General features: G+C 34.7%; 2 protein-coding genes across 10 annotated transcripts; one reads left to right on the forward strand and one right to left on the reverse strand.

Annotated features, from left to right (window-relative positions):
- Nucleotides 1–1219: 1219 nt before the first annotated feature.
- On the reverse strand, nucleotides 1220–7857 carry LOC124176339 (zinc finger protein 583-like). Of its 3 annotated transcripts, none has more exons than XM_046557528.1 (2): nucleotides 7578–7857; nucleotides 1220–6955 (listed from the first exon to the last, which is right to left on the reverse strand). In XM_046557528.1, exon 2 carries the CDS (start codon nucleotides 6815–6817, stop codon nucleotides 5723–5725), a length of 1095 nt encoding a protein of 364 aa, XP_046413484.1. In that variant the 5' UTR covers nucleotides 6818–6955; nucleotides 7578–7857; the 3' UTR covers nucleotides 1220–5722. The 3 variants fall into 3 exon arrangements, with proteins under 3 accessions (XP_046413484.1, XP_046413473.1, XP_046413464.1); XM_046557517.1 differs by lacking the exon at nucleotides 7578–7857 and adding an exon at nucleotides 7374–7531; XM_046557508.1 differs by lacking the exon at nucleotides 7578–7857 and adding an exon at nucleotides 7208–7321.
- Nucleotides 7858–8104: 247 nt separating this feature from the next.
- Nucleotides 8105–11725, forward strand: LOC124176401 (zinc finger protein 385A-like). 7 transcript variants are annotated; one of them, XM_046557703.1, is made up of 6 exons: nucleotides 8105–8206; nucleotides 9108–9332; nucleotides 9472–9610; nucleotides 9843–9872; nucleotides 11148–11290; nucleotides 11369–11725. In XM_046557703.1, exons 2-6 carry the CDS (start codon nucleotides 9144–9146, stop codon nucleotides 11534–11536), a joined length of 669 nt encoding a protein of 222 aa, XP_046413659.1. In that variant the 5' UTR covers nucleotides 8105–8206; nucleotides 9108–9143; the 3' UTR covers nucleotides 11537–11725. The 7 variants fall into 7 exon arrangements, with proteins under 7 accessions (XP_046413659.1, XP_046413604.1, XP_046413613.1 ...); XM_046557648.1 differs by lacking the exon at nucleotides 8105–8206 and adding an exon at nucleotides 8214–8324; XM_046557657.1 differs by lacking the exon at nucleotides 8105–8206 and adding an exon at nucleotides 8214–8314.
- The last annotated feature ends 109 nt before the right edge of the window (nucleotides 11726–11834 follow it).

Below are 11834 nucleotides of genomic sequence, written 5' to 3' on the forward strand. Positions count from 1 at the left end.
CGATGTACTATTATTGTAAAATTGAGGTAGAGTCTAATTAAAAGATTAAAAATTCTTTTCGTTTCTTTTTTTCTTTTCTGAATGTGCTAAAAGTGAGGGAACTTTCGTAATAGTAAGCTTAGCTTCCTAAGTAAAAGTATATGCGATATTATTATTAGATTGTAATAATAATTTGATAATCATAATAATTGATAATTAGTACAACAATGGTTAATGTGTTATAGTATAAGGGGTGTATGTATAGTATTTATTATGGTGGGTAAGGAGCGAGTGACAGCTATGTACAGTACATACTTGCCTCAATTGAACCATCGTTGAAATGGTACCTATGATCATAATATTTATATATATATATATATATAATATTATTGTTTACACATAAAATAACTATTTATAATATGTATATATCAACTCAGATATATACATACCTCTGCAGTATGTACGTAAAGATGTGTGTTAGCCAGGATATGTACTGTGAAACTATTTCAAGCATCACTTTACTGCTATATAAAATTTACTCGTTTCTTATATCGATACTCGTTATCAGTTATGGTATCTATCTACTTACTCATTGTCATTATTAATTAGGTAGATTATTTTTTAGACAATTTTAATATGATACTATTTTTTTTTATTACAATTATAGATTGGTTATTAATATATATATTTGTATATATGATACTGCGGCTGGTTGATGGTATCGTTTGTTCATCGGTTGCAGCGTCGCTCGAGGGTATGCAAGCTCATGGCACCCTGGCTTGTAACGAATCTCGCTATTGCTACTCTATGCAGGCCTACATAAATCTTACGGTAAGCATGGTAAAGCTCTATAAAAATAACAACTATCCTACGTAAACATATTACAAAAATAAATGGCATTGTACTCTGTTAAAGAAGCAAAATAGTACACACACAACATCGAGCGACGCAACTAATCTATCCTCATATCATTTCCTTTCCGTTTCGTATCTTCTCTTTAACAAAAGTATTGTAGTGATTCTGTACTTATAACGCTGCACACGGAATTCTCTACGTGTAATTTTCGACTGGATGGCATCTAGTATCTGTCTCTATACTTTCACTTAGTTACGCAGGTAGTCACTGGGATAGTTATGCGTTTGTCGATTTTATGGATAGGGCGGACCTACAAATTGTGGGAATAGCCCAATTTTTAATTATGATCAATGTGTTTGGGAGACTAAGCTTTTTTGCTGGGAAGTATATGAATTCATGGACATCTGTAAGTGACCACTGTGTATAAACCATTGCAGGGCACTATATATGAGGCACAAGTAACAGTCGTTTTGTCTCAAGTTCCGGGAGGTCGTAGTTTAAGAAATTTTTTTCTACTCAATTTTCGTGTTTCGATGATTAATTTCTTTTTTCTTCAATTAAGTTACAAAAGCTGGGGTGTATCAACTAATAGAAAGATTCAGTTTAAGTAGGCTCCGACAATTTGATGAAGATCCAACGTTTTCAAAAAGTTTAGAAACTCATGTTACAGTAGAAGAAGCTCCTTCTTAAAAAGAATAAGTGCATATTTTCAGATTTTCATAACTTGCATAGAAAGTCCTAAATTTTAGAAAAATTTTGTAGTGATCTTATATAATTGATTAAATTTTGTGTGATGTGGTCGATAGTTTTGTCACCATGTTTTGGTCAATTTTTTTTATTACGCACTTAAGAATGGTTTTCTGTAACAAAAAAATACCGACTTTTGGTTGAAGAAATTTTCTGGGGTGCTTAGATTGATGTTTTCCTTTACACCAATTGAATTATATGAATATATGTATTTTACACCAGTTGAACCTCCTTAAAAAAATTTTTGGAAGGTTTTATTATGTTCGTTTTGTATCAATGGTGAAGCTAAAGAATGAAATTATAAGAATCTGATCAGTGTCATAAATAAGCTCTAGAAATCAAAGAGGAAAAAAGAAAAACAAGCATATATCAAATTTTAACTTGGGAAGTATTAAAAATCCCATATTTCCTCATGATATCCGTGTGAGGTTTAAACTCCCAAGATTTGCCGTAATTATTTTTTGCGTACGATGCCTCCTTACACCTTGCTTTGACTAGAAAACAGCTGTTACATGTTTTTAGTATTTCAGTTGCCGTATAGTTGTGTAATATTATTGTAGACAATGTATCGCTTTAAATAAAACTTTGCAAATATCTTATTATTTCACTTCGTATGTAAACTATGTACAAACTTAGCTTTCACGGTTGGAAAGTTGAATTACTTCCCTTTCTCGCATCTGTGATAGTTTAAAAAGCTTACAGCGACTTAAAAACTTACTAGAAGCAAGTATGTTAAATAAAATATTTATATTTCACAGAGCAAATAGTTAAAAATAAATAATTGTTCTTCTATCAACAAAATTTCCAACATACTAATCTTGATCTTCAGATATAGCTTTAAAAGCCTTTCAGAATTTCTTGGTCCAAGTGCTCTTTATAAGAAGGGACCTTATCTTTTCTTTTCTTTTTTTTATTAAAAATACATATTATTTTGATGTTTGCCAAAATAAAGATTCCTATAAATTTATTATTAAAATGATCAGTATTACCAAATATCTTCCAACCACAATGTGTGTGTTTTGGATGTAATTAGATAAACGTGTTACCTAAAACATCTTCAGATCCGACCAATTAATATGAAAATTTAGGTAGTTCTACTACTAGCTACATATTAATAATAGATTATAACGTATATCACTAGCTAGGGCCTGCGTGGGCATGTCCATATAGGCTTTAATCACAGCATAGTAGTACTTTGTCTTATTAGAGCTGCACATTGACTAGCCAATATAAAGATCATTATCTTCTTTTTATACTCATATTCTTACTTTTGCAAATTTTATGATCCAGTAATCAGTCTTGCCAGATGACTCCATCTCTTATGGAATTGAAAGCCTTGGCCATACACACGCAGTTTGCAACTAAATTGCCGAAACAGACCTAATTGTTCGAGGCACACTAATACAATGTTTTTTTATAGTTACTCAAAATTACTTATTGATAAATAGTAACAAGTTATTGTACCAACTCACTACCCAATTAACCGCGATTAATATTTACGGGCATTCTCGCGATTGTCATGGCTCCTCTGCTTGTTTTAAGCCGTGTTAGTCATTAAACTAAATCTAATAGTGTTCAAATTAACAGCCCCGCCATAACATCCTCGTTAATTGATTTTATATACATATTTTCTTTACAACAAGCTTCGATATGTAGAAAGTAAGTACGCCTATGGGACAGAATGAAAGTTCAAAGTCGTGGTATACCAAGCTACCTTCATTTCCTAACAGGAATATCCTTTTCGTTTTGTGAAAAATGTCGTATACCCACAGTGTGCACAAAGAGAGCCCATGAAGCGTCTAAAGCCAAAGAAACCATGACTTCTCTGTGTACATCAGCCCCACTAGTATAGAAGTGTCAAGTAATCTACTGAATAAACGTGTGTTCGTTTGTGTGTTTAAAAGTAATAGTAGGGTGTCTACCAAACACCTTCGGTAGAGACCAAAAATTTTTGCTTGGTCGATTAGCTACACCGCTTCATGAAATTCATTTTCTTTTTGACATTAAAATAGTAAACCAATGTTTCAATCTTGTAGACAATAATTACTATCTATATCACAGATTCAAGTGACTAAAACTCTTTAAGAATATAATATAAATATGTATGATTGTTTTTATTATGTAGTCGCAGATGTGGTATGTTAAGGGAAAGTTAAAAGAAGCGTGCTGGCGTAATGGAAGTGACCAGTTATTTTTTTAAGTCAGTTTATGCTAGCATTCAAAAATCTTTTCAAATTCATATCATATTCATATAAAAAAATTTTTTTACTTAAATCAAATATTTGAATAATCAAGCAAAAAATTGAGTTGTTCTAGATATTATTTTTTTGAAATGGACACATGTAAAGAAAATTTCGAAATAATTATATTTAGCTTGAGTTTTATTCATTGATATTATTCGAGCGTGCTTACATATTTTAATACTTATTTATCAACTGTTATTATCAATGATATTATTATTTATTATTCATAAATCATAATATTGATTTTCACTGTTGCAGTGTCTGTCGACAGTTGATTCCATAGGAACTAAAATATTCGACCATCTTTGACCAACACGAAAATGTCTGGAACTATAAAGATATAAATGTGTTCAAATATGTAATGGGGACATTACGTTTTCAAGATAAAATTTAGCCCATATTTTATGTAAAATATGTTTCTCATTTCTGATAAAATTATTGACGACCATAATCAGTGCAATTTACATAACATATATGTATGTAGAAAATTAACTTTAAGGCTAAACAATTGGTTAACTGAACGTATTACCAAATTATATACCTATATGATACTTCCAACAACGAGTAAAATTTCTGTATCCAAATTTCTTATAGGTGCCATGGAAATAATGTCGCAAAACGCAACAGCAGTCCGAGAAAAGTCTAATCAAATTTATCAGACTATCCGACACTTATACAAAATAATAAAACAATCTATAGTCATTGTCAATTTCTCTTATCGATTTTTTACATCTTAAAAATAAAGTAGAATTTTTTGACAAGTTTAAATCTGACTACACACTTTTCACCATATTACTCTGATACACTACTCAATCAATTCAATGTAAAAAGTCGGAGCCTAGATATTTTAAGTTGAAAATTAATAAGAGGAACTTTTAAAATTCTTAAGCCTGTAGGAGTCGAGCTGATAAAAGTATTCCAAGTTAAGGTTTCTATACAAAATTTCCATAGTAACAATTCGACTTTGAACAAGAATTGTATTTAAGAAAAAAATTTCTCGAAACATTAACAATTATTATAATAAGGCCTTATTTGTAGATCTCATAGTATGATATAAAAAAAATGACTACTTTTTTATTTACACGTTACCCTTTGTTTAAATTTAAACACAGATTGTTAAAGTATACTTGAAAAATTAGGAAGTTAGTTTTGTAAATCTGTGCACAATTGCGAATCTAGTTTTTCCAACCAATGTAGCTGCCCTATAAAAAAAACTAAACCAGAATAATATTTTTGAGAACATGATTGGGATCAACTAACATCAGAATTGAGTACAGTGCCACCTCGATATATCGCGGTTGGTAAATATTCCTCGAAGCTCATTCCCCTACCAGCCGCTCATGCACATTAAGTTATCTCACTTGATTACTATGCAATCCCACCCATACTACATGATCATGCGCGAGTAAGCAGTAGCCGTCCTACAGCAGTGGCGCTGCGCAAAGTAGGGGAACTATTTATAACGCGGTTCTCCTCCTCTACAGCCCCGAAGACCGCAATATAACGGAGTGGCACTGTATAATGCTAGCATAAACTCAATTTCAATTGCTGGGTTGGGTATACTCAGGATATGCCAAAGGAGCACTGGTATTGCTATATTGGGCATAGAGATAAAGCGCAGGATGAAGACCAGGTGGAGGAATAGGTCTATGGAGCTGATGCGAATGATGCGTATGATGATGCGATTCCGAAGGAGTTAAAGGAATATGGGAATAGAAGCGAGAGCTCGCCGTATCCATAGTAGCAAGTCCCGTAGTTTGGTAGACACTCTGTGGTGTGGTGTGCTCGTGCGACAGTGGCGGGTTAAGTGTAAACGGCGTACACGCCGAGGCAGAACACGCTACTTGCTGTGGAGGTTGTTGCAATTGCAAGGGCTGAGACGCGCTGGTATCTAAACACTAGTTGGTTGTCTGCGGGTGAAGTAGAGGAAGAGGTAGCTGCAAGCTATTTTGCTTGGTTAGGCTAGCGATTTCGGCGGCGATGCCACCCTTTGTTCCCCCCAATGGATCCAAGGACGACGGACCTTCGCTGTAGCGCAGATCACAGACAGGACTTTCAAATCCAGTCGTAGAGCCTCCGCCACCGGTACTTTGGGGAGTCGTCGGATTGTGGTTCGAGCTGCCCTGATTCAAATCGCGATGTACTCTATTCTGATGCCGAATAAGATAGCTATCACGCACGAAAGTGCGACCGCATATATTGCATTCGTACGTAGTACTCGCAGTGTGAGTACGAATATGGATTGCAAATTGGCTCTTAGATGTAAACGTAAGTGAGCATCGATCGCACACCAGAGGTTTTTCTGCTACATGACTCCAGCGATGAGCAGTAACGTAGCTCTTGACGGCAAAACGTTTTTGGCAAATATCGCAGGCGTAAGGTCGTTCCCCGGTATGAACCCGCTTATGGGTATTCAAGCTGCTTTTTTGGGTGAACCGTTTTAGGCACAATTCGCATTGAAACGGCCGTTCGCCTGTATGTGTTCGCATGTGTACTTCTAAGTACGGTTTGCGACAGAAACTTGCCTCGCATACCGTACAATGGTAAGGTTTATTTCCCGAATGAAGCTTCATGTGAACGTAGTACGACGATGCTGAAGATAAGACTTTTCCACAGACCTTACAGGCTTGCGGTTTAGAACGTGATCCTTCCTTCACTGTTTGTTGACCCGTTGACTGACGTGTCGGAGCTGTCTGCGGTACCCCTTGGCCTTGCGGAACCTGAGGTCCCGGCTGACCTTGCTGCTGTTGTTGCTGCTGCTGCTGTTGTTGCTGTTGCTGTTGCTGCTGTTGCTGCTGCTGCTGTTGATGTTGCTGCAGCGTTTGTTGCAGAGTCTGTTGCTGTTGAGGCTGCAAGTGAGCTTCTTGCTGAGAAAGTTCTTCTCGGTCATCCGATAAATTGACCATTGAATTTGAACCATCTGAACGGCTTGAGGCAACCGAATAAAATCCCATTGGCTCGCTTTTGATCTGTTGTTCGAACATCGATGTCATGATGTCAGCTTGTTGGGGGTGAACCAGCTGCTGCTGCTGTTGCTGCTGCTGGGGCTGTGGTTGCTGGGCGGTTTGCTGATGGGGGAGCAGAGTCAGGTTGCGCTTGACAAGCTGCTCATATCCCGCGTACCAATCCACCTGCATGACACAACGCAGCTGAATTAAATATACGCAAGTAAATGGTGAGACTATCAATGTTAGTAGGAAGTGATGAAAATTAGCGACGTTTTAAAAGACACTCAGCAGATATGGCAACGGTGTAAAAAGACACATCAGGTTAGATCTAATAGTTTGACATTTATTTTTGACAAGTGACAGAAGGAACTAAGTGAACAGCTGATTGCATAATAACTTTTTCACGAGAAAACTATCGCAACGATATATTATTACGTTAAATTTCTGCATCTGTCCAGAAACTGTCACTCAACGTGCCGCAAACTATTTTTAAAAACGGCACAAGAGGCGGCAGATTATTTTGACGCTAAAACCGGATTCTCTTCCGCGGATCACGGCGGGGGTTCAATGCTCAACAAAAACTAAACGGTCTTGGACCAACCTTTGCTAATGTGGTGATCCAGGCTAGTGGCAAAAAAGTTACGCTTCATCTAGCGCACGCCTGTCATTTATCTGATTCACGGAATATCGCGAAACATTTGTTTAAATAATGTTTTTCTACAACACAAAATATAAGATGGCTGCTTCTATATCTCTCCACAGCCAACTATAGCTATATGTAAATGCAAATTGAGTGTGTACCCACCGAATATTCTGATTGGTCGATCCTATTCCGTACGTCCTCATTGAAGACCGCTGATTAATAACAGCAGTATACAGAGCCACAATTATTGGCTATATCTGCATGAAATAAGCTTACGTGAATTTCAGTAATATACTGCCGGTTCACATACTCTTTATTCTCTTTTGGGATGTAATTTTTATCAGCTAACTATCCGAAAAAACCGGATGTCTGTGGGAGTCCGCTGTAGCCGTAGTGGCCGTATACCTCGTCCAGTATCCGGCACTTTGGGAGTAAAAATACAGTTAGAAAAATTACATTTTTCAAATTTACACACCACTTATCATTTTAAAAATTTCCTTTCAAGCAGCGTAATTAGGTATTCATTCAAAATCATTCTAATCGTAATATTACAACATTTTTAAGTTTGCCAGCGATTATATTGTGAACGAGCCTTTAACTGTCCCACGATCGTTTCACCAATCGGAGCGAAAAAGTTGAACGATTGCGAAAGAATATTAGATTCTAATTTGTCCGGTAGATTTTTGTGGACATGATACTCAATGTAAGGTCTTATGACACACAACCCAACGCTTTAGCCCAATGAAATTTTACTCGATACATTGACGCTGAATGCAACGCTATACACGCATGTACATACATTCATACGTTTGAATTTTTGTTTTCCCGTACGTATTGATGTAGTACCCTGTAGTACCCTGTAGTACCCTAAACGGACAGAGACACCATCCCAGTGACAAGTATGCGCAAGTAATGAAATTCGCTCGTTCAATTGACGGAATAATGTGTATAAACCAAATTATCATTTATTACAGTAAATTATTAACCAACAAAAGTATATCCCCACAATTTTTAATTCCATTCACTTCATAATCAAATTGAAGGTTATTCGTTATACCAAGTGCTCATTGTTTACCAAAATCGTTTTACCATAGCTCTGGTATTACGACAATATAATTGCAAAATGTCATTACAGTTATATTTTTCTGGAAAATTGTGGTTAACCTCATCTAACAATAAATACACCATGTGAGCAATAAAAACAACATGACATATTTTCTTTACGATGAACTCCATGCTGTAAACCTTTTTCTATGGCAATCATCTCTCTCAAACATTCAATACACCAACCCAAATCCCAGACTGTAAAGTTGGCTGAAATACACAAAACATAGATATTGTGATTATATGTGTATTATAAATGATGAAAAAAAGATGATGCGCCAAAGTTATACACATTGCAACTGAACTTGTGCTTGCCTGATTAAGTGTTCTCGCACGCTATGATTGATAAAAAGCTGACGCTCAAACTTGATTTTTACTTTGGTTCGTTCACGAATCCTATTATATGTTGAATACAAGAAAACTATTGATTTTTATATTTATACTCCGTTTCCTTGAGAATTATGATATACCACAGATAATTATAAACACCATCTATCTCACAGCATTCTCGTTAGGCTATTCAGTTTGTTTTGATTCGAAGACACATTTACCTGTTGAAGTTTATTCTAAATTTGCACTTTATTACAGATATTACTTTACATTCACATAAAGGGAAATTTCAAGATGGCAGTACCTACAGAAAATGTAATAAATACACCCATTAGTGATCCAGTAACAAAAGCGGTGGTAGATAATATAATGGGAAATTTACCTACAAAGAAACCACATGTCCGTTGTGAAGATTGTGACCTCTCATTCACCAGCCAAACAGTTCTGGACGCACACCTACAGGGTGCTCGACATGCCAAGCAGGTTCACATATAATTTTTCATTGGCACATAGCTTTAGCCTACACGATAAACCATCCAAAATATGTAATAGGGCTCAATATCATTAATATGGTTCACAAAAATGTATGCAAAGGTTGATTAAATATTCCAATTTTTTGCAGGTAAAATCCAAGGCTATCATGGCCGTTCTGGACAATACCAAAGTTGCTTTCACTAAGGATCAAGAAACCAATGGGCTGCGGTGCAACGTCTGCAATGTTTCCTTGAATTCAATCCAACAACTGCAGACACATCTGAATGGTATATCAAAATTTAGTTTTCCATCTTACTTGAAAAATTTTGTTTCAACAATGAATCATTACCATATTGAAAATAATAAGTTCAAATATAAAAAAAGCTTTTTTTTTAAATCAAGATTATTAAATAAAAACAAATGGTAATTTGGATATATTTCTCAAGGTAAAGTGCTCTGTTATTAATTACACAGTATAATTTTTCTGACGTCTCAAATGTTTTAAATTTTGTTTCATAGGCAATCGTCACAAAAAGAAGGCTACAAAAGGTAATAAACCACATTCGCAGAAAAATTCCAAGCCTGATAGTTTTCGATGTAAGCGATTGCTTTACATGGACAAAGTGGAAGAGCGAAATGTCACAATTATTGTGTTCAGCTCGACTACTTTCGTTATTGCTTGTTTTCTTTTCTTAATCACGTTCGTTTTTTACTTATGTAAGAGCCTGGTCTATTCTAATTGACGCTTTTAGTCCTTCATTAATCAACATGTTATTGTACACTGTTCAACAATAATCAGACGGCCTTATTTAATATTATTTATTAATATTTTTTTGATGCACTGTTACTTTGTACATTGTTATTGTTGCTATAGAATATTCTAATAGACACTTTTAGTCCTTTATTGTACACTGCTCAACACTAATCAAACGGTGCTGTTTTGATATTGTATATTAACATTTACTTAATGCGCTGTTATCTCTTACGTTGTTATTGTTGCTGTTACATATTCTATATGCTTTTAGTTCCTCGTTGATTAACTCTATTGTACACTGCTCAACAATAGTTACTCGATAGAGATTAATACTTATTTATTGCACTGTTACCTGTTATATTAATATTGTATTCTTTTAACTATTTGTTGCTTCGTTTAATAATGCTTCTGCATGTATGTCTAGCTTTAAGGAAAAGACTGTATATAATCGTTGATTTACATCGCTATTTATAACTCTCATGACAATATGATATCAATATTTAGGTTGATAGGAAGAAATTAGATTTAAAACGAAATAAAACTACAGATTGGCAAGAAATTTACTACTGAATTTACAAATTTTTCATGCAAATACCATTTATACAATTAAACTGAGTCACATAAGCCATACAAGATCTTTCCACATTATAGAGTTAATTTCATCTTTAGCGTTATATTTGAAAGAAAATTTCTTGATTCAAACATTTTTATCACCATTAGTATTGTGTATTCTGTAACTGTTGTATACAATATCCTTCAAGAATTTTTCGAAGTGAAAGTTTCGTTGAAGTGCCTTGAATTCATTTCCAAAGCAATTTACTAATCAGATCATAATAGTTCATCCACCCATTCCATTTCTCACATTTAAGTACTCAAACATGATGCGTTATAGTTAAGACTTTAATATTTTACAATTAGGTAATTTCAAGAATAAGAATCAAAATAAATGTATGTATAATTGGACTATTTTTGTGGCATGAATGTAGTGCTCAAGCTAATTTATTATCACATAACACTGTGTATACACGGTTGTGATAGATAGATAGTGTTGACCTTACATTGATGCTTAGGTGGGTGGAATGAGAGAGAGGCATCACTTGCCAGTTTTATAACACCACCGATTGCTGCAGGACCCATCTTGCCGACAAAAAGTACCTTCCTGACATGTGATATTTGCAACAAGTTATTCAACTCTCAGGGCCAATATGACGAGGTATTTTGAAATATAATGTGTTCATTAAATAGCTTACAATATTATAGTTTCAATTTTTTCTTTACATTTTTTTTCCAGCACATACTGTCAAAAAAGCATTGCGCGAAGCTGAACAGTACTAACAGCCCAGGGAACAAGCGGTTTGTTCCCTACAGAAAAAAACAAAGGAGCATTGATAATTCTGTGTCTTACATGAAATCGCTATCGAACAATTTTATTCCAGATGGCTATGAAAATTATACATAAGTTGTATTAACTATTATACAAATTTTTGTTACCAGTTGACACAAGTGTTTTCAGTTAGAGTTTATGATATCATTGCAACCGTAATACTTGGTTATGAAACATCACTCCAATAATAGTTTATGCAGCGTTTTTTTTTTAATCTGTCCCGTCCCATAAAAAAGAGACTAATAAAATCGAGATTTAAATATACAGAATACATGTTTTTCTAATTGATCATGTGAACATTTTTTTATCGATTTAGCAATTATATTAAAAAAATTATGGCTGAATGATGAAGAATGTATTAGAAAAAATTAGC

This window comes from Neodiprion fabricii, chromosome 1 (assembly GCF_021155785.1).
Source record: "Neodiprion fabricii isolate iyNeoFabr1 chromosome 1, iyNeoFabr1.1, whole genome shotgun sequence".
Taxonomy (NCBI): domain Eukaryota; kingdom Metazoa; phylum Arthropoda; class Insecta; order Hymenoptera; family Diprionidae; genus Neodiprion; species Neodiprion fabricii.